The 24,081-nt window shown below is 37.3% G+C and overlaps 1 protein-coding gene across 2 annotated transcripts in view; it reads left to right on the top strand.

The window, feature by feature from the left end:
- Positions 1 to 2,823: 2,823 nt before the first annotated feature.
- The window catches only part of LOC108425490 (transmembrane and death domain protein 1-like), a 28,868-nt gene continuing 7,610 nt past the window's right edge, over positions 2,824 to 24,081 (top strand). The window contains exons 1-4 of one of the 2 annotated variants that reach the window (XM_017694171.1): positions 2,824 to 2,913; positions 15,195 to 15,377; positions 15,851 to 15,970; positions 22,822 to 22,977. In XM_017694171.1, coding sequence (XP_017549660.1) covers positions 15,206 to 15,377; positions 15,851 to 15,970; positions 22,822 to 22,977 — 448 coding nt within the window. In that variant the 5' untranslated portion in view covers positions 2,824 to 2,913; positions 15,195 to 15,205. Of the gene's footprint in view, positions 2,914 to 15,157; positions 15,378 to 15,850; positions 15,971 to 22,821; positions 22,978 to 24,081 lie in introns of those variants that run through there. The other variant, XM_017694172.1, reaches the window with a different exon arrangement.

The raw sequence follows: 24,081 nt of genomic DNA on the forward strand, positions 1-24,081 counted from the left end.
AAAACTATTTTCCCCTTGACCTTCCCTTGCCTTATGGAAGTGGATTAGTTTTTATCTAATCTCCTCAGACATTTTTCCATAAAAATTAATAATGTGCACTTAAGGACTGTTTTGATAGGAAATTTAATAAATGAGGGTTGGTCTCTGACTTGCATAGTACTCTGTGTGATACTGAAATGATATGACTTTTTATTTTAAAAGCATCAAAAAGAATGTAATCCTAAGCTTAAAATACACCAACACAATACGATACAACCGATACAAGTTCAACTTGTAAGAAAAAGATGAATTAGTGAAAACTGAAGGCCATCCACAGAAATGTTGCAATTTTATTGCATTTTTTTACATGGTGAGTGAGATAGTAAAATAATCAATTGCATGGTTAATGAGCTATTTTCTGTTAATCATGCTAGCCAAAAAGCACATCTCTGTAAGTGAACAGAGTAAATTTACTAGCAATTGCTGCATTTGGCAGAGCCTCTTACTCAGAGCAACTTACAATTTGATCATGTTTACACAGGTAGTGTTTAGAGTCTTGCCCAAGGACTCTTATTGGTATAGTATAAGTGTAGTTTGAACCCAAGTCTACAGTGTAGATGGCAGCTGTGTTGCCCACCACACTGCACCAAACATTGCTTGGTTCTGGGCTTTATTATGTCTTTTGAATGTTAATAAATGAGCAAAATAATAAATCACTACTCAAGATGTTTGAATAGATGTGATTCATTTGTCAGTCATTTGCAAAAGCCAGGTCAAATAGCATTTTGTTGATTTTCTATATGCCATAACATACACATCCTCTACAGAGATAGTATGTCTGCGCATTTTAGTAAATAATTTGTTTATTTGCTGAATTTCACATATTGGGAAAAAATTAAAGATTTATTTTTTTTCCAATATATTACAATCAGCAAAACAGAAATTAGTGTAGCATATTTAAGTAAATTCTTTGTACAGTATGTGTTAACATACTTATACTACAAAATCAACAAAACATGTAATTTGACATTTATTTGAGTTACTGCTTTAATGTAGTACATAAGTTCAGGTCATTTTTATGCAGGTCATTTGTTTTGAACTTTGTGGACATAATCTGAATATCATGAAATCGACTTATGGCTTCACTGATGGAAAGACTTTGCAGAACTGCAGTAGCTATGAGGCTAATTTTCTCTCACACCCACACATGCAGCCCACTCAATGCAAAAACTAACACTCCTGCTGTTGCTGGTATCTTATCAGATCAAATCTGAGACCACTCCCAGCCAGAGGAGATATCCTGGGGCCACTGACACACACAAACACGCAAAGAGTGGGCACTGCAATTCTAACACTTCTCCATTCAGCCACACCTCCTGTGAGGACTATTTATGATGAAACTTTAATTACATGTAATGAGCAGAAAATTAGTGTTAAATGGCTTTTCTGTCTCTAGTTCCAAAGAAGCTAGCAAAGAACATCAAGCCAATCTTATGGAACAAAGTGGTTTAATTGTTACAGTTATGTCACATAAGTTGGGTTCCACTATCAGCTAATCCACTAATCCAGCTAGATTGAACAGAGCAATCTTCAGACAAAGTTTGCCTGCAGTTTTAAAGAATCAATACACTTGATAGAATTTGCAGACATTTATTAAAGTCAATCTGCAGCATATTAGACCTCTAGCTCTGGCTAACACTTTATACATTGAGTATTATGCCTACTAGAGAAAAAGCCTTGTCCTCATGGCCTATTTTTCATCAGTAACTGCCTGGAGCTCCTACAAACAAGATTACAGAAGTCTGGCCATCCTCACATATCAAGTCTTTTCTTTTTCAGGCAGTGAGAGAGTCTTTCACCAGTAAATAAGCACTCATAACTCAAAGTTATTGAGGCCCCATCAATAAAATCATATGAGGCAAAGATAGCTTTCAAATAAACATGCTCACTCTAAAGACTGCCAGGTGATAGTGGAGCTATAGATCTTTCAGGAATTCCAAACTAGCTTCAGGCTGACTCACCTCACAATTTTTCTTTTTTTTTTTTTTTTCCTGCAGCCCATTTCTTTGACTCAGATTGCCCTACTGAAATCCACAGCAGGGTTGGGTTCTTCTATGCAAGTTCAGACTTGAGCTTCCAGTAAAATGAAAGGCCAGTGTTTTATCTGTGTGAGTTTTTATCTGTGTACTGGTAAACTATTTCCAAAAATACCAGGATTAAAGTAATGTAAACAATGACCAAATCAGAATCTGATAAAATAATGAATGTAACTGACTGCTGAAGTGGTCTAGTGTTTGTGTGCTGAGAAGCAGTGAGAGAAAATGGCCTCTGCAAACATTGTATATTCATCAATCGATTGTTTCTCAAATGCATTATGCATTAACACTGCATTCTTTATGCACTGACAAATTGCAGCATACCATGGATCAACTAAATGCAGAAAAATAGGCATAGACGGTTAGATTGAAACTGCTGAATATTTATAAAGCCCTGCACAAATAGTAGGTGAATCGATAAATGCTTCTACTGAACACTGTTCATATGAACCTCTTTAATTTTGCATTTTGGCGTATCATAAAAGTTATTTGCCCCACTTTAGCTTTTACTTTGGATACAGCATTGAGCACTGGGTGTGGTTGTCCTTTACGGCAGAGAGGGGAGCGGTTTACTTCAAATCGCTTAATTCCTATTGGTCCAAGCTTAGAAGTAAAGCTGTGCTACCTGAGGCAGGTAGGCAAATAAAGGCAGACATGTGAGAGAGGACTGTGCTGTTGCTTGCCCAGCCTGCTTTCCTTCTTTTGTTTTATTTTAAGCTTGATTGTTTGGCAGAAGCTTTTGGGGCGTAGATGCATTCGACTAGATGTCTGAATAAGTATGGATAAGTATGAAATGCTTATCAAATAGAATAATTATGGATCTAATGCAGCAGAAGAGGTGAGTTTGACCTTTTTTACCAAACTTTTCTGAACATACCAAATGTGTAGTTTGTAATGGGTGTTGCCTTTGTAGGTTTTGCCAACCACTGTAGACTAACCCTGAGTCCTCTGCATGGTTATGATCAAATTATGATGATGATGAGAATAATTATGATCAGAAAGTTAGTTTATCCAAATTACTTCATCAAGAATTTATAATCAAACATTTCAACCACATTTTGATGGAATTTAAAAAAAACAACAAAAAAAACTTTTTTCAATTTCAAGATTGAATCATTAAGTTAACTGCTAAGAATGTTAGTCCTTCCAAGCTATTTCATTAAGAGTTTAAAAATTCCAACCAAATGTTTTTGAATTTCTTGAAACATAATTTAAAGATGGAATGATGATGATGTGATAAGTTAGTAAAGTCACGCTACTTCATCAAGAGTTAATCAATTGTTGCAGGGTAAGCTAAAGGAAACCTTCAGCATGACCTCACCTGCCTGCATGTGGGAGGAAGGGGTCAGTTTATTATCATCAAAAGCATTGCAAAATGCACCTTTCAGAGCCCATGCAGGTGCTGTGTGGTGGTAGTAGCTGGGTAAAGGTGTTGGGTTTCACTTTAGTGGGACTCGGAAGCTTTGTACTGGTGGCAGAGGTTGCAGCACTCAGGCCCTGACGCCTCCGTGGCCCAGAGGCATTCAGTGGGAGACAAGTCTGGGCTCGCAGTAGGGAGAGGTTGAGTTACAGAGCAAAAAGTCATCCAAGCTCTCTCCTACATATACCACAGGTCCTCATTCAATTTAAACCAGGCTTATCATTGCCAAATCAACACTATACTGAAAAAGTAATGGACTGAATTTACTTAATTCAAAGATGTACATCAGTTTCATTTGATACATTCATATTATATTAATGTAAACTTGTTTGTCAGTTTACTTTTGGCAATGACTGTGTTGATGTAATGTATTTTGTTCATGTGGGAGTTGCTTATTTCTGGGAAGGGCATTCTAAATACTTGATATTTGATATTTGCTAACATTATGATGTGGCTTTTTTTGTTTTTAACAGTGTCCCTCAGATTGCAACTCTGGATTGGCACTCCGAAGCTGAAGAATTCTGTGGATTCTATCCTTCATTCCACCGGAGTCTGTGTCTCTTACCATTCAGATTTCAGTGGTGTGAAGTGTAGGAGACATGGAGCTGTCACATGACCTCTTCTGTGTGCACAATGAGAAAAAAAAAGATGTTTTGAATTTATTGATGCAAATGTGTTTACCATTTCCACATGAATAAAATACAGTGGCCCCAAAAAGTATTTGGACATTTGTACCATTATTAAAAATGCCTGAAGTTAATTGTTTTTGGAAAAAATAGGCTGAACAAAGCATTTATTTCAAACACACTATTCTGAGACTTTAACTTCTTTTTGGTAAAGAAATGTTTTAAATGCTGCTGACATGTTTCAGATCATTGTCAGATCATTAAGCAATTTCTTTGCATAGTTGTTCATACAAAATGCCATTACATCAATGAAGACAAGCATGCCTATAACAGTGTATGAAAAACAGGCCCAGACTTTGACATTTCTACCCCCCATGCTTTACTTTACTTTTTTATTACTATTACTTTTATTACTGCAGTCTGGTTAGAATTCTTCTCATGACTTTCTTCACAAAAAAGCCTACTATCAGATGTTTGTGCTTCAAGTGTTTCACTCTGAAAAAAATATCATTTTATTGTTTATGTGGATTTTGTGAACTAACCCAAAGAACTGCATTAGGGTTTACCAAGAGTTAAAGTGTCCAAATACATTTTAGGGCCACGGTATATTATGTCAGCACAATTGCTAGCAAAAGAAGGTGAACTGAAAGACATGATTGGACAAATGTAATATGTGTTAATCATTTACATATATATAAAATCCAGAAAATTCATGGCATTAGTTTTTCTTTGCATGAAAGAGACCCATCAAGTGAAGGACAGACAAATAGAGCAGAACAAGAGGGTGTTCAACAGCCAAGGAGAATCACCAAGGCATCTGTCTACATGATTAATTAGGCACAACCTATATGAGAATGATCCTATATGAGTTATGTTTGGTTCTTGTGTTGTCTTGTAGTATGGTTAATGGCTCACGCACTGTTGCACTACACTTAAAAATAAAGTTGCCAAAAAGAGTTCTTCACAACAATGCCACAGAATCAGACCCCCTTCCCAATTTTTGAAGAACTTCCCTCATCCTTTCGCACCCACCCCCCATAATAAAACAAAATTGTGTATACATAGTATACATATAAAATAGATCTTAAGGAAATTAAGCAGTTTTGTAAAGGAAGTTACCTGACATCTTGTCACATGGCACCTTGCATGGAACTAATTTTGACCATTTATTATGACTTGTGCAAAATAAACCAACATTACTAAATTAGATTGTGAAAAATAAATTACAAAAATAAAACACAAGTCTAATGATACAGTCATGTAAATAAATCTAAATAAAAACTGTGGGTGCCCACCACGGTTTGAAGACCGATGTTATAGATAAACCTTTTTTGCAGAATCTACAGAAGTTTCAGATAGTGTAAATGAGCATTGGTTGTAGGCGTATGTATTTAGTTTCAGTGGCTGCTTGGAGCACTGCGGTCCGTGCCAGTTAATGCTAAACAATATGAATGTACTTCTGCCCTGATCTTCTGCCCTCCATCTTTGTGCGGAAAGTCCATCACTTTCACACATCCATGTAAAGCAATTTACCTCGCCCCTGCCATTTCAACACCCAGCACTGGCCCCAAATGCTATGCTCTTTTTTTTTCTTTTGCTCTTATGAAGAAAACGGAGGCAAGACACACATGCAAATGCACAGACACACTCATTTCAAGATGAAGTTCTAAAAGAGGTAGGCCTTAGACTGCCTACCAGATATACAACCCCAATTCCAATGAAGTTGGGACGTTGTGTAAAACATAAATAAAAACAGAATACGATGATATGAAAATCCTTTTCAACCTATATTCAATTGAATACACTACAAAGACAAGATATTTAATGTTCAAACGGATAAACTTTATTGTTTTTTGCAAATATTCACTCATTTTGAATTTGATGCCTGCAACATGTTCCAAAGAAGTTGGGACAGGGGATACAAAAGACTGGGAAAGTTGAGGAATGCTCAAAAAACACCTGTTTGGAACATTCCACAGGTGAACAGGTTAATTGGAAACAGGTGAGTGTCATGATTGGGTATAAAGAGAGCATCCCTGAAAGGCTCAGTCGTTCACAAGCAAAACTGTTTGCAAATCATCATATTCTGTTTTTATGTTTTACACAATGTCCCAACTTCATTGGAATTGGGGTTGTATTTATGTATGCTACTTCTGCCCTTGCCCCCAACCCATGCTAATAAATTCCCTCTACAGACTGCTGTGTGAATGTGTGTGTTTGTATGTTCCGTTTACTGTGTTTAATCCTAATAATGAGCCACAGTTGTTTTATATATTCTCCCCCTTTGTCACCATACAGCACTGTTCTTAGCTTGTAATTAGTGTGCTCTCATTGCGCTCTCCTGTTCCATACATGTGATATAGTAGTCAGGATGATGATGGCAACTTTGGAGAGTGTTATGCCCTCCATTAAAATGCAGTAGAAAAAAAACAAGTTCAAAGTAAAAAAAGCAATGGATTTCAACAAATCCCCAGGCCTGCAGAGGGCCTCTGAGTTCAATAACATTCACATTAGTGCAGAGGAAAGTTCAGGTGGTGGTGTGCAGTGAACAGTGGGATGTTTGTTTAGTTCTCTTCAATCGATTTCCCTCTGTGGATGGCATGTTCAATTGTTCTCTAAAAGCAAAATATAAAAAAAAAAATACAAAGCAACAGATTCTTTGCCCCAAAGTTATATTGGTGGCTGGGCTTTAAAAACAGTGAATGCACTTTCTTGCTCTTCTCACCATTAAATCAAGGCTAGAGGTGTTGAACTGCTGTTAAACAGATACACAGTGAACATGTGTTTGAAGGCTAAAATGTGACCATGACAATATACCACATGTGAACCAAGGGAAGGGTGGAGCATTTTTGTTTTTTCTGTTTTTTGGTATATCACACAGATAAAGCTACAACATGTCTGCTTTGGTTTCTAATGGGATGCACCTTAATTAAAGGTTTAAACTGCAAGATATGTATATTTGGACTCACATTAAATTAAAAACTAATACTAAGTAAAGTTTTATTTAATGAGAAAACAAAATATTTGTAGTAGGGGAAAAAATTGTTATAATACATTTTTACATGACCATTTTCCAACACCTCTTTATTACTTAGAATTAAGCAGGTTATTTTTGTTGCTGTCCCTCATATATATGTAAAATTGGATGCCACCTTCAAAAGCAGTCTAGGTTGAAATACCCCTTATTACTTCAGGCTGAATGGGTGGGGCTTAACTGCTTCAGGATGATATTTGTAAATAAATTAGTTTTTCAAGACATCACAAACACAATGAGTTCAAAATGCAGCGTAGCTTACCTATATGGCTTGGCAAGTAAATGATACCTTTTGAAACATTAACAATGTTTTCACACTGTATCAAACTCTGTTGTTACAAAAAAAAGTGAGGAAAATTGATTTTCCATGATATAGAACCTTTAAAAGAACAAAAATAAACAGTAAATTTTTATTAAAGTCAAAGCAGGAAACAAATATGAAAAAATGTCACTGTTGAATTCATGTTAAAAGAGACACAGCTTTTGCAAGTTATGGTGCTTTTTTCCAGTTCCATCATACACAAGCAGTTTTCTTTTCTCAAACAACTCGTTCTCTACCCAGCTGACATCTTGTTTCCCTCTCTCTTAGCTCCACCCACAATGGGGCATCTTCTAGCCTCCCTTAGAGTCCTTATCAAAATAATCACACTGAATACATACTGAAGAATAAAAAAAAACTTAAAATTAACGTAAATATTTCTTGAACACACTACAATACTAAACCTATTAGTCTATACCAAAACATTTTAAACTTCTTTTAAATATAAATAAATAATAATAATAAATTTATATAAATAAATAATACATTTAAATAAACTAGCAAACACTTTACCCATCAAATTAAACTATGGAATATGCTGATTTAGACCACAAGTTAGAAAATCTAACTTCTGTGAATATGAGTGCTAACCAAGATTTTCCAGATGACATTTTACTGTCAGCTTAGGTGGGTGACGGACATGTACATTAGTGATATCACCCCTGTAGCCTTTCTTTGATTAGTGAAACTTGCCGTTCCAAATGCACTGGAGCTGCAAGGCTAATGCAGCTAACAAGTAATCACAGGTTCTTCCTTACTGGTTAATATTGTGTTATATCATCATGCACTTCGTTCAAGCTATGCCGAGTTGTCCTCAAATACACTTGCTTATGCAGTTTCTGACACTATATATGCACTGTTACGTGTATAAAAATGTACAAAATGAAAGGCAAGATTGCTTCTACTGTCTGGTAACACTTTACTTGAAGCCTGCTACATAATATTGCCATAATAATGTCATGGTAGATGTCACATGCTCTCATGAATTGTCATGTATGTTTATGTTCAGTTATATAACACTGTCATGTTACCATTACTGGTAACTGCCTAAATATTTTATTTTTATAAATAATTATTAAAATTAGCACGTGAGATAAGCTGTCATGACACGGTATCTGATAATTACCCGCTATATACTACACACTATATATAACTATTATATATATATATATATATATATATATATATATATATATATATATATATATATGCTGTCATGATAACCTTTGTTATCATGTTTATGGCATGTCTATGTCAATATGACATAGCAATATTAGGTTTGAGTAAAATGTTCCCTGTAAGTCTGTAGATCACTTAACAACTTGGTGCAGTTTAAGGCAAGTTTGTGGTGTAATTTGGGTAGTCACAAGCTATTATTATTTTCTAGTCACATTAACACATTAAGTGCAAACGTATCTTGAGTGGTGGACATGGAGTGGTGAGGAGAAAACGGTGTGAATTCGAAACCAATTCAGCAGCAAAATGTTCCATTTTAACATGTGTCCTAATGAACAGTGATGAACTAGTCATGTCATGCTAAATGCTTAATGGCAAATTCTCATCCCAGAGCCAAAATCTGCAAAGGATAGAAGATAAGGGGCAAAGGAAGGCGTCCTTGAAGAAGACCTTGACTATTTCAGGCCTTTGTGCTTGTAGCCTGCAGCACTGGCTGTTTCTTCAACAGAATTTGGCCCAGCACATTCATTTGTCCATATAACAGGAGAATGCCTCGCATCAAGTTCTGTGCACTGTGACTCATGATTCTGGAACACTGAGGCTTTTTGAAAATAAAGACAGGAGCAGAGCATCAGACGACATTTTTGCTGTAATGCAAGCCCCCCTACTTTTCCCCATCTTCTTCCTCCTTCACAGCCTGAGTTGTAGTGAAGACACAGGTGAGAAATGACAGCTTGACGCAGCCGTTAAACATGAGAACAGCTTTCAAAAACGAGAGCCTTATGAAAAATGAGTGAGCTATAAGCGAGTATTACACCTGCAGTGAGATATTGACATGGGGAGATGATTTAGTCAGTGATAGTGACAATGATGGAAGGCAGAAAGTATGTGTCTCCTGTGCCAGCCCTGCTAATTGATTGCAACTTGAACCTGCACCTGTCCTTTCCAATATACTCACAGCTGTTATAAACTTTCCACAGAGGATGATAGTTTGAGTTTTTAATGGCAGCAACTGTCATAGCGACTGTAAAGAGTATGCTAAAACACATACATATCAGGTGGTGAAAGTGTAAAACTGTATCAGTACCTGTAAAAGGTTTGTCTATGGTGCTGTCTGTGCACATACAGGCCAACAAGTACAACATTTTCCATCAATTTCTTTAAATATTTGCATAACGCTTTTGTCAGTATAAAACCAGTATATGTGAAATGTGTAATTTTAGACAAACGTACTGAGTCACAATTGTTCACAGCAGTGGCGATAGGAAACAGATGTTTGAAGTGTTTAGTGCCTCTAAAAGAGGTATTTCCTGAAAGGGTTATGAATATGCTGCCCAATGCCTGAGACAACAGTGCTGAAATAAGGCTTTTTGCCTAAAGTATATTTTAGTGAAAAGGCACATCCAGGGCATGTCCATCTCTAATCTATTCTACTGGACACAGCAACGGCCTATGGTTCAGGAATTAGAATTGCATATCTACATCATTGTGGAACTGGGTGAAAGGGAATTTTCAAGGCCTTGGGCCTGACTGAGAGTGACTCTTGCTGACTTGTTTGGATTATTTGGATATGCATGAGGGACGCTATTGTTCTCTGAACCTATAACACTGTTGTTTAGTTGTGTTTCTGTAACAATCCAAGTCTATAATAATAGTTTGGATCTATACTGATTAATCAGTCATTTTATATGTAGTTTGCCTAATTCACATATCACTGTTGTTGGGAACAAAACCTTGTATCTCCAAAATGATAACTTTATAGGAGAAAGAAAAAACTTAATGTACTTTTAATGTAAGTCAATGGAACCAGACGTCTTTTCAAGTCTTTTTGCACCATTTCTTTTGGTCCATTCGTCATGAAATTTACTTACAGTGTAAAGGGCAACAGGTCCTTTGAAATGATGTCAAAAACTGAAAAATGAGGTTTTGTTCCGACAGGAGCTATATACTACTTTGCATAAGGTTATAGCTGCTTTAACCAAATCTGTGCTGGGGAATGATACCTGAGGTTCTCAGCCCCACCACTGTCTCTGTGTGTGTCTCTCTTCTTATCTCTCTCTTTCAGTGGAATAATTCCCCTGTAATAACTCAAATGGCTTTACCTCGATATTGTACATTCACTGGCCACTTTATTAGAAACACCAACCTTGTATATCCACCTTGTTGGTGCACAGTGATTGTATCTCATCTGTTTGAATGCACAAGACATGTTAGCTATCCACTATTCCTTATCAATGGTCAGTTTCTGTCCACAGAAACACTATTCAAGAGATATTTCTGTGTAAGGGCCCAGCAAGTAAAAGGCATGTAAGAAATTCAGCAATGCAGATAAGAATACTGCACATTTATGGATGATAGTGATTGTATTTACAAATAGTGCAGTTTAATAAATAAATCTAAAAGTGCCAATGAATGTAAACATCATTTAATATTCCTTGAGTATATTTTGTATAAGTGCAGATAGATGCTCAATTCCTGTGTTGTTAGAGCCTGAATGGCAATGTACAATATCGGTGAACAATGTCTTACTGCACTGAGTTAGAAGCTGCTCTTATTTCTGCTTGTCCATGATGTGATGTACCTGTAGCATCTGCGTTATGGTAACAGGACCAACAGATGATGTCCAGGATGGGATAGGCCTCTCAGTCTGTTAGTTACCTGCTGAGGCAGCAAGACCTGAAAACCTACTCTAGGAGGAAACTGGGGTTTTAACCTTGTTCTCCAGCATACAAGGTTGTAATGTTACACATTATACAAACCAATATTAAGCTTCATTTGAAAATTTTCAAAATAATCACATTTTAACAGGGATGGGGGAGTAGCTAAGCAGTGTTAAATGTAATTTTTTGTAGCTAGTAGCAGTAGCTGCTACAGTTTAATTAAATGTAGCTAATAGCTGCAGCACCTACACATTTTTGTGTAGTTATAGCAATAATTTTCTCTACAATTTCACTACAGGCTTCAGGCAATCCAGACAAAATGTGAACCTTAGAATGCAGTTTGTAACTGGGCCAGCAGCAATTGTGCACTCACTGGACCCACGCGCTTCACCCCTTACTAGTAGGCTTAGCTCAGGGGTCAGCAACCAAAATATTAAGAAGAGTCATTTTGTCCTTTCAACAAAAATGAACCACCTTGGGAGCCACAATATTATACATGTGTTTTACCATCTTGGCTGTAAATGTGTCTCAGTCTGTTAGCTACCTGCTGAGGCAGCAGGACCTGAATACCTCCTCCATGATGAGCAATAAGTAGTCAATGATCTTCTGGACTGTGTTGAAGACTCTCTGAAAGGCTCTTTTATTCAATACTGAGCTGCTGGTGTACCATGTCTACATGCAATATGTTAGCACGTTTTCAATGGAGTAGCTGTAGTAAGACACCAGAAGCTTCTCTTGCAGGTCGTTTTTCTTGAGAATTCTCAGAAAGTAGAGTCACATCTGGGCATTTTTTTAACAAAAACAAAGAGACAAACAAGAGATCTTCAGCAATGTCTGTATCCAAATATCCCCGTTTATATATAACGGGTCTGGTTTTGTAGAGTTCTTTCTGAAATCTATGATCAATTCTTTAGTTTTTGAGGAGTTCAGGACAAGATCATATCACGAGTCCTTGGACTTCATCTCTGTAGCCTGTCATGGTCGTATTGTCTGTAAATTTTATTATAGTGCTGTTGGGATGGTTGGGGGCACAGTCATGAGTGTAAAGGCCATAGAGGAGGGGGCTAGGGTTAGGGTTAGGGTTAGAGATGCAGCCCTGTGATGCACCAGTGCTGAGTGTGATGGCAAAGGAGAGGGGAGGGCCAAGTCTAACAGTCTGGGTACGATTGGTAAGGAAGTCCCTAATTCAGTTGCTGATGGATTGGGAAAGTTCTATGTCAGTGAGCTTAGTGATCAGTCTGAGTGTATTAAAGGTATAAGAAGCTTCCTGACATAGCTCCCCTGGTGTTCAAGGTGACTCAATGTTGTATTAAGAACAGAGGCAGTGGTGTTTTCTGTGGATCTGTTAACCCTGTAGGCAAACTGGTGTGGGTAGAAAATTGGTAGAAGGCTGGTTTTGATGTGCTGCCAGACTGGCCTCTCAAAACACTTCATTATAACAGGTGTAAGTGCGAACAGATGGTAGTCATTGAGGTCACTGATGACAGACTTTTTTGGAAGTGGAATAATTGGGGAAGATTTCAACAACACAAGGTGGGATGATGGATTTACACAAAAATTGAAGATTTTTGTGAATGTCATAGAGAGCTGATCTGTACATTCCTTCAATATTTTTCCTGTTACACCATCAGAGCCTTTCTTCAGGTTCACAGCTTTAAGCACACATCTCACCTCATGCTTCTGCATGGTGAGGATGTGGTTGTTGAATGCTGGTGGCAGCATCTCCTTTGGTGGTGGTATGGTTGCTCGTCTTATGGTTTGTGATGTGCTGTATACTCTAACATGCCTTGGGTCGTTGTTGATGAAGTGATTTTCCTCTTCTAGTCAGCTTTGCCCTCCCTAATGTATCTTCAGGTTGGTCCTGGCAGCTCTGTATAAGGGGGACAACTGAAAAGTGCCATTTTGTCCTTTCAACAAAAAAGAAATCACCTTGGGAGCCACAATATTATACATCTATTTTACCATCTTGGCTGTAAATATGTTTCAGTATGTGCTGATTTTCAAGTACAGGATAAAAATATGATCTAAACAAAAACATAGACTTACTTTGCTCTGCTTTAAGCTTTAAGTCTGTATACCACAGTCCTAAAGGTGGCACTGCGGTCTTTGAGGAGCAATTTGACCTGTATTTTTGGACTGTGACATTGTCCACACAGTTCTGTACATAGCAGAGAACAGTTGATGCGTACTCCTCTAAGTCCTGATCTTGATGTCCCAATTAGTTCTTTCAAAGTTCAGTCAAACCATGACTGAGCACCCTTTGCAGGTCTTTGTAGGAATTGAACTGAAGCTCTCTCAGCCCATATAAAATTTTCTTGTATAAAAAGTTTCTTGTAAATTTTCTCTCAACATTAGACTTTTTACGAGGTAGAAATCGCTTCTCATTCTCCAGCTTCTCGTTCAAATTGTCCCATTCAATCTTAAATGGTGTCTGAGGCGCCATATTGTACTGCTGTGCGATTTAAGGTGTAATGGGAGAATAAGAATGATAACCTGGTGAATAAGAAGTGATTCAGCTTCGTGAGTTGTTGATTAAACCCATGAGGAAACCATAAATGCAAAGAAGTCCATTCGTCTCCAAATTATCAGTGTTTGCCTTTACCTTTTCTTTATTTGCATTGCTGTGTGACCATCAGTCTGTGCGTCAGTCTTCAGCATTAAAGGTTGGTCAATTAGCAGTTATACATCAACTCCAGCGTTTAAGACCATTTATTGTGAAAACTGTATTAGAGCTGTGTGTTATAACAATGTTACAGCAAATGAAGATTATGTTATTTGACCTAAATGTCTAGTTCTGCTGTGGAGCAGTGGAGAGATTATTCAGGCCTGCTTCTCACCCCAAACAGAACCAGGGTCACTGATGAGAATTTTGAGGCTAAACTGTTGCTGAAGGACTCTGAATGTCATGTCTGTACATACTGTATCTTGCTGAAATGTTTAAATTGGAGAGGAGAAGTTTTATTTCAACAGTTGACAACACTTTGCACAAAATTGTTTGGTTTGTATTTGTTTTTTTTGTTGTTGATTTTTGTAAAGAAAAACCTGGAATGATTGACTTTACTTAGTCTAAATTTTGTTGGATATCACACCTTTGGTTGTGTAAGTTTGACTGTTAGTTACACTTAAATTAAATTTTTGTATATTTGCAATTTCAATTGTATGTCATTTATCTGGCATATGATTAAATACAGTGTCTTGTTCACACTATCAGTTCACACTAGGCTTGTTTGGTGTGACAGACATTCTGACACTCGTGCTTTGAAAGTAGCTAAAAAGTAGTGTACTACTTTTCAAAAAGAAGCTAATAAGTAGCCACTACTTTTTCTGGAAAAATTGTAGCTAGCTATAAATTTTGGGAAAGTAGCTACAAAGTAGTTAACAACAAATTATTCAGTAGCTGTCCCAACCCTGCATTTTAAAATGTGACTTTTGTTAAAGAGCTTTATTGGCAGGTTTACAGTGCTGTAGTGGGTCGGACTAACTGAGGTGAAATCTTCATAGGTGTCAGTATTGCACTAGAGATGGCCCCCAAAAGTTAATGAGCTTGTGGAACAAAAGCTGACACACTAACTCTCTGAGGCCTTGCCTTGCAGAAACTGATGTTGAAGAATGGCCATATAAAAGATTATTATCACTGACTAAGAGGGCACTCACACAGTCTGAAGGCAAAGGGGCAGGAGTCATGCTCTCCCTTGGGCTCAATCTGTGCATATGTCTGGTTTACAAGTCTTGAAAAACTACTTTAGCCTCATAGTTCCAGTGTGACATTAAAGAAACTCTGGACACCAATGATTGATTACTCTTGGAGTAAGGTTGAAATTGTGTACATTTCTTTTTTGGCTGAATCATCCCTTCAAGGCTCTGTCATTTTATTGTGGTCTCAGTGGCAGAGGACATGGGGATCCATCAGCTGCAGCGACTGGTGGATCTGCTGACAGTGCATGAGTGTGAGGAGCTCTTCCTGGCCCTATCCCACCCTGAGGAGAACATCTTCAAACAACTTGAGCGCCTGTCTGCAGAGAAGAACCAACTAAGACTTCTGTCCCGCACACAAAGAGACACAGGAGGTACAGACTTTCCATCACTATTGTTTAACCTAGTTTCTTCAGGCAGATAGACTCCACACTTGAGTAGTTCAGTCTGGTGTTCATGATGAAATATGGTTCATAGTATTCTACAAGGAACCTCATTAGGACTTTAATACAAGACACTCAGATTCATTATGGGTCACCTGAATGCTTAATTTCATGCATGTGCTTATCTCTTGAATTACATCAAAGTGCATTGGCGCAGGGCACCACCAATAAAGCATTTTGTAGCTCCTTAATCAAAATCCTCCAGCGCTGTGATTCTGTCAATGAACCCACTTCATCCCAGAGAGAGGTCATTAAAGCAACTGGCAGAAGGAAATTGTTTAATTGTGTGAGAGGGAGCCATATGAAGATTTCTCCTCACTGGCAGCTCCTAATGCGTTTGCCTGGACCACAGCTATCTAGAGCACCATACAGAGTGTGCGCGTTTGTTGACGTGTGTTTTTCAGATAAGGAGACCCACTGTCGTCCCGCTCTGACAGACTGGCTCCAGACTCATGGCGAGCAGACGTATTACGACAGACTGTCTCGCACACTACAACAGATCGGAAGGACTGACATCGCCATAGGTCAGACAACACATGCAATTGTACAGCAGGCATAAGATGTGCTATATGGATAATTCTGCTGAATTAGTTCAAACTGCGGTCCCACAGTAAAAAACCACAAAAAAAAAAAGATATTCAGACCTCAAATATTTACACAGATTATGTTATGATCTGTTTAAACCCAAGGCATTAACTGAGATAACAATAAGCTAAATATGTACAAAATCATCATTTTTAGTGTGCTTTCTTCTTTTTTCTTCTTTTTTTGTGATCAAATGTTTTTATTTCATTTTACCCTGAGGGAGAAGTGGCTTAGAAAAGATTGTGTTCCAATGCAATAGACATAGCTACAAAATAAAGCATTTTTAAGTTGAAAGATTTAGATTTACTACCAAAATCGCATATACAAATATCTAAGTATTATTTTAGTCACATATTTGCATTTTTAACAGGAAACGAGACTGCATTCCTCTTCCTTATGGACACATGGTGAGCAGCTAGCTAGTGATTTTATGTGTGTGCAACAAGCTGCAATTGTTTATCACATACTGGCTAGTTTCGGTAGTAGCATGATCATTTGGTAGTGACAAAAATGGAAAGCTCAGTCATTTATTTTAAGCAATGATTTTAATTTTAGTCAGTAAAATGTGTTTTCAGCTAGACTTTGATCCATATATAGTAAATTCCTGATAATGTAGCAAATCATAATTAAGTTCAATCTCAAATAATGTTTACATAGACCACAAGATTATAGCACTGTGGCACATGGTAGTGTTTATAAACATCAGGGCCGGCCCTTCCATTAGGCGATATAGGCAAATGCTAGGGGCGCCGTCTGTCCAGGGGGGCGCTTGCGGGCATGTTTTTTTTTTTTTACAAATGAACAATTAATAAATATGAAAACAAGCAAAGTCCACATAATCATAACTTCATTGTTTAATAATATTAGTCAACTTAATAATTATTATAATAACAACACACAACACCTATCACCCGCGCCACCCCCTCCCGCCCCCGCGCGCTCTGCGCACCTCGTTACTGTTTCTCTGTGAGGAAAAAGACAACGCCACAGAGTGAGTGACATCTCCCCGTAAAGATGTCTAAAAGGCAGAAGTCCTCTGGTGCCCAGGGCAGAAAAAGGAGAAAAGAGGAGGAAGAAAGGCGGCAAAAAAACAGAGGTAATATAATATGGTGAATTAACCATGTGTATGTTGTACAGTAAAAGTTCCCTTCAGAAAAATAGTTACTAGCTAGCAAGTGATGGCGTCAGTTACTCCTTCCCTAAACTCATTAAAGAAATTTGAAAAGACCCCCCCGCCCCCCCATTTTCACTAAATAAGCAGGTCTTAATGCTCGTTGATTAGAGACTCTCTACAATAAGCAGAAAGTTGTTCTCTGCACTACTTTATGTAAAATAGTTTTAAAATATTTTTGTGCAACACCTTTATATTTACTTATTGTTATACGGTTATATTTAGAATTCATTTCCTTTTTATTTGTTTCTTTAATACTGATTTTACTGTTTTACTGTTACTCAAAAACATAAAGCTTTGCAGTGTGTGTGTGAGTGTATAAACCCGATGATTGATGATGCAGGGGGCACCAACCAAAATCTCGCCTAGGGCAGCACATTGGTCAGGGCCGGCTCTGATAAACAGTTGTTTATATGTATAGACTGTACTCTTAATAATTAAAATATTACAGTATTGTCCCAGAAATAAGAGAGTAGTTGGAAGGATAAAAAGTCTTGGGGTAAAAAGAAATGAAGAATGACTAAAACAATTAATTGCCATAAATCAAATTATTTTGTATCAATAATTACAATTAATTTTGTCTGCCATATTTGCACAATAAAAAGCAGTTAATTCTGTTTTATTGAACGCATGTACTTATTAACTTAATTAAAAATAACATTTCATGTGAATGTACTGGTATTGTTTTAAAAGTCATTGTAATGCTTTATTTGAATGAGAGGGCTATAACTGCAGATTCTATTAAATTGTAGGAGCAGCAGCAGCTTAGCTTCACCCTTCTTTACTACAGATGGTCTAATGTGTGAATTTATTTTAGTAACTGTTTCACTTTTACAGTAACTAACAGACCTCCACATGAATATCACACACACACACACACACACACACACACACACACACACACACACATATATATATATATATATATATATATATAAATGATGTTTAAACTGATATGTATATGCATAATGCATAATAGCATTTCCCACTTCTGACAGTATTCTGACAGTGAACCATTGTTCACTGATAACGATCTGTCATGCAAATATATCTGCAGTGATAAGGAACTCATACTGAGATTAAAACCTTTGGTATTACATCAGTGATGTGTATTGTCCACTAAGCAAAAAACTGAGATTTCTGCTTTCTAGGAAATTGTCAGTAAAGTTAAATTCTGAAGATCTGTTCCAGGTGCTGTGTGTAATGTTGCAAAGAAATCAAATTAGCCAATTTTCCACTTACCTCAGATGTAGTTTCTAGCCAGATGTGTTTGAGGTCAATATTTTGCTTCTTTGATGTACAAGTGGAGCTAGGAGGCAAACATTGCTAACAAAGGAAAGATAGAAATCAATAGTAACCCAAAAAGCTCAATTTGTTCTATAAATTTCTCAACCCACTCAAACCACACCCAAGTCTCTAGTATGGTCGTGCAGACTTGGCTTAAAGTACAGTATGACTTACTGTGAGCTATTAAAAATGAACAAACAGGTGTTCCAGGCAACACCAAAGCTGATATTCACAAATCAGGTCTGATTTTGCATCACATTCCTCCATATTTAAGATGGGTTAGATATATTTTATATGTGCTGTATCTATAGTGTGTAGGTTGCAGTGGATGGAGATTAGGTTAAAAAATGTTAGAGTATTCTTTCAACTCCTCATCAGAACAGCAAATCATGTTGGTACCAAATTGCCTTTGAAAACAAATAATGAATAAACACTGTTGCTAAACTTTTCTCAGACAAAGTTTTCTTCTGTTATCCATAATGATTAATGGATATCAGACTGATACATCTTCTGGTGCCACACAAGTTATGAAATTCATCAGAGCGTAGTGTTATTTTTATACATTTCTGAAACAGCGTATTTTACACTATGTCACTTTCTGGCAGTCGGTGTGGTCCAGCGTGCGGGCGACTCCACAGCCGAGTGGCGTCGGATATGAGGAGGTGTAAATGATCTGACAGCAGGCTTGCTGGAGCTGACACCAGATTCACTACCCACCATCTGTTCCTTTCATCATCCCCCTGTTAAAGGAAAAGAGAGATAGACAGAGTGAGAGAGAAAGAGAGAAAGAAAGAGAGAGAGAGAGAGAGAGAGAGAGAGGGATTGATGCATAGAGAGGAGAGATGACAAGAATGACAGCCCAAGAAAATCCTTCAGTCAAAGCCATGCATGGCAGAGAATGAAAGTGATTTCTCTGCAAATTCGAACACTTGTGTTTGTGAAAATGCACAATGCTGCAATTACCCAAGCTTTAATTGTCAGACTGTAAATAGCCTGCCATGAGGAAGCTGTACGCTGCAGCAGCACCTTGGATAAATTACACCCTTCCTTATGCTGCTGCATTTGTGACTCTAGTACTTCTGCTTGCTTCATTATACTTGCAACGTTTATTGGCCCTGGCACACACTGTTAATCTGATTTGCGACTGTTCATAGAGGGCATTATTATATGTTTGATTTCTTAATGTGCCGCAGGAATTGCATAGGCCCATGTATGAATATAAAACAAATGGCACGAAGGAACAACTGGCACCTCTGGGCTTGAGCATCACAAAGCCTATTTGCATTAAGAATATACAAACATTCATTTACAAATTGCTGATTTTAACAGACACAATGGCACAACAATGTAGCAGGAGTTCACACTGCTACAGTTGTTATTGTCATTTTGCTATACTATTTAAATGTAATCACATAGTTACATATTTGATAATATAGTTTATATTATATAAAACGTAATGTATATGTAATGAATTATGCTCATATTTAGGGGGATAGCCTGACATTGAGGTACCTGAGAGATAGAAAAAATAATGTTAAATATAAAAATTTGATAAAATACCTTCTGGTAATTTGAATGAACAGCCAATTAGCATGTCATTGTGTATTTTGTTGACAAGGGTGCTTCTATGAATATACTTAGACTGTTGTATTATTCTCTGTTAACCAACTTGCTCTTAGCAAAGGTTTAGCCCAGTTTGATTAGAGGTGGGAATACAAGTTTAAAAGTGGATGAGATTCAGTCCAAAGGAAAAATTGTTGCTGGCATGAAGGTACTAGAAAGTATTATATCTGATCAGCCTTGCCTTAGACTTTATCCTGTACTGAAGCTGAGTCAGGAAATCTTTATTGCAGAAGTCAACAAGAGTCCATATGTCTAGAAACTGCTTTTATTTCATATTCATTTTATTTCATTTTTGAGTGAACAGTAATGAATATGAACACTGAGTTGGAACTTACTGCAAAGTAAGCAGTCCTTACATGGCAACCAAGCCCCACCCCCCCCCCCCCCCCCCCCCCTTTGCACTGAACCACACTTAAAACCTTCCCACAAATGATGATGGCAGTGGTGGAATCATTTGTGGAAAGGTTTAACATGCAGTTGAAAAAAACCTGAAAAAATTGTTTAATTCAAAATAAGTCAACATATTTACATTTATACCTTGCGATTCTCATCATTCAAATAGGGTAAAGTGCTTATATATATATATATATATATATATATATATATATATATATATATATATATATATATATATATATATACTGTTTACCTCTGTTCTGGAAGCTATTTTGAATGTATTTGCATGTTTTTAAAAACAGGCTAAAATCACACAGTGTATGCTAAGGCAGAATGTTTAAACTGGTGTTAGATAAAGTGGAACAAAACAGCGCACAGCCAATGCACAGCAAACCTACTACCTATCATTTGAAAATAATTTTAGAAATAACTTCTTAAAATAGGATGGAGTAAATGTCTCTCTCTGAAAGGCTTATCTATCTATATTTACATTTACATTTACAGCATTTAGATCAGATACTGTTAGAAACAAAAAGTCCCTGTTGATACCTAGAAAAGAGAAAGAGAAAGAAAAACAGAGCTGAACACAGAGCAGTGCAATAAAATACAATATAATGCATAAGTGTAGTACAAAACATTACAATAAATACTTAACTCAGTGCTCATTTAAGGGCTGTATCTCTCTATCTATCTATCTATCTATCTATATATATATATATATATATATATATATATATATATATATATATATACACTGCTCAAAAAAATAAAGGGAACACTTAAACAACACAATATAACTCCAAGTAAATCAAACTTCTGTGAAATTTCACAGAAATGGACAAACTGTCCACTTAGGAAGCAACACTGATTGTAAATCAATTTCACAGCTGTTGTGCAAATGGAATAGACAACAGGTGGAAATTATTGGCAATTAGCAAGACACACTCAGTAAAGGAGTGGTTCTGCAGGTGGGGACCACAGACCACTTCTCAGTACCTTTCTGCTTTCTGGCTGATGTTTTGGTCACTTTTGAATGTTGGTGGTGCTTTCACACTCGTGGTAGCATGAGACGGACTCTACAACCCACACAAGTGGCTCAGGTAGTGCAGCTCATCCAGGATGGCACATCAATGTGAGCTGTGGCAAGAAGGTTTGCTGTGTCTGTCAGCGTAGTGTCCAGAGGCTGGAGGCGCTACCAGGAGACAGGCCAGTACACCAGGAGACGTGGAGGAGGCCGTAGGAGGGCAACAACCCAGCAGTAGGACCGCTACTTCCTTTCGCTACCATACTTCATATGCTGGTGCGGTTGGCCCTGGGTTCCTCCTAATGCAGGACAATACCAGACCTCATGTGGCTGGAGTGTGTCAGCAGTTCCTGCAAGATGAAGGCATTGAAGCTATGGACTGGCCCGCCCGTTCCCCAGACCTGAATTAGATTGAGCACATCTGGGACATCATGTCTTGCTCCATCCACCAACACCACGTTGCACCACAGACTGTCCAGGAGTTGGGGTCTGGGAGGAGATCCCTCAGGAGACCATCAGCCACCTCATCAGGAGCATGCCCAGGCATTGTAGGGAGGTCATACAGGCACGTGGAGGCCACGCACAATACTGAGCCTCATTTTGACTTGTTTTAAGGACATTACATCAAAGTTGGATCAGCCTGTCGTGTGTTTTTCCACTTTAATTTTGTGTGTGACTCCAAATCCAGGCCTCCATTGGTTGATAAATTTGATTTCCATTGATGATTTTTGTGTGATTTTGTTGTCAGCACATTCAACTTTGTACAGAACAAAGTATTCAATGAGAATATTTCATTCATTCAGATCTAGGATGTGTTATTTGAGTGTTCCCTTTATTTTTTTGAGCAGTATACATACATATATATATATATATATATATATATATATATATATATATATATATACCCACTTTATATACATAAAGCAGCTTTCTAATTGTTTGTTTCCAATTGTTTCAGGTTTGTTTCCAATACCTGTACAAGGATAAACTTACAACAAAATACCACAAAAACTCTCCTGCAATGCACAAACCACCTCAGTTTCTGCTGCTCCAGCCCTCTGGTAGCAAGCTACTGACAAAATAATTTTCACAGACCTCTACAACACTAGCATTTTTTGGTGATAACAACTAGCTGAACAACTTTTTGGAAAGACAAGTTAACTAAAGATTAATATTAGCACAAGTTCTGCTCTTCTCACTCTACCAGTGAGATATAAATAATGAATATAGGAGTACTATGACATCTATGCTTTAAACCATGTTCTACATGTGTGTTGTTAACCTTGTAGAGGTGGGTAAGAACATTAACCAGGACAAAACTCTGGAGATGCAGCGCTATGTGGAGGAATACCATGAGCAGGTCAACAGAATGGCATCGTATCTGACCGCACCTCAAACAGATGAAGGTCGTCATGAAGAAACGCCACAGTATTCCACAAGAGAAGGTATGCTATCTTATGAATGAATTTAAATGGTGCTTAACCAAGTTCAGGCAAACAAACAACATAACTTCAGCTAAAATGCACCATTAGTTATACTGCAAAACATTTGAGCATATTCAAAACACTCAGGACAGCATAGTGAAAAACACCCCACACATGGGTAGGAATGCAAACAATGCCATTACCATGGCAATGTTTATATCCAGCAGTGAAGCATGGAATGTTTTTTCAATGCTAACATGTGGACACAGCATCACTACTATAACTTAATCGATATTGCTTGATCATTTTGGATTGTTTTTCATATAGTTACTAAAAAACAAACTTTAAGATGTGAGCGTCTGTGATGTTTCAGGGATTGCATAAAAGTAAATGAAGACAGTTTACAGTCAAGTTTCAATGCTTGCTATCTAGTCTCTAAACACCATGACACCGGTTCCTCTTAGCAACAACCAAAACAGTTTATGAAAACACAAATGCCATCACATATGAATGATGCTCTCTTACAGGTACTTCATCTTTTATTATTCGCACATCCAAGTAAGTAGTTACTTTTACAAAACTGCGACATTGCAGGTATGATAACTGAGATAACACCAAGATTCATGAATATAAATACTGTTAAACTGACGTGATTACAGTCATTAAAGCAAGAACTTCACTAACTATAATCACCTTAACAGTTTTCAGATAAAATCTCAATTTTCAGGTAACAGCATAATTGTTTTCAGAACAGTATTAACAAATAACAGTCACAGTATTCAGGTTACTGAATCATCAATGATTTCCAATTTTATGCATTCATACATATTTAGCTTATCAGATCAATTTAGTTAATGTGATAAAACACATTACCTTAATTAATATTTTTACAACAGTTAGTTCCAACCACGCAAGCTGATTGGTTGAGAAGCGTTGAGAAGGTTTTTTCACAAACACTGTATCACTCTGCTGAGATGCTGTTGCTAAGCAACAACTTTGACAGCTATAGGAGACGCTCGAACCATTTGAACATTTTTGCTTCTTACTTTGTACACAAACAGAACATGGATACTTTTTCTTAATTCTTCTTCAGAATAGTGTAATGTTTGCTGTTGCTTGTCGGAC

Source organism: Pygocentrus nattereri, chromosome 9 (assembly GCF_015220715.1).
Source record: "Pygocentrus nattereri isolate fPygNat1 chromosome 9, fPygNat1.pri, whole genome shotgun sequence".
NCBI lineage: Eukaryota > Metazoa > Chordata > Actinopteri > Characiformes > Serrasalmidae > Pygocentrus > Pygocentrus nattereri.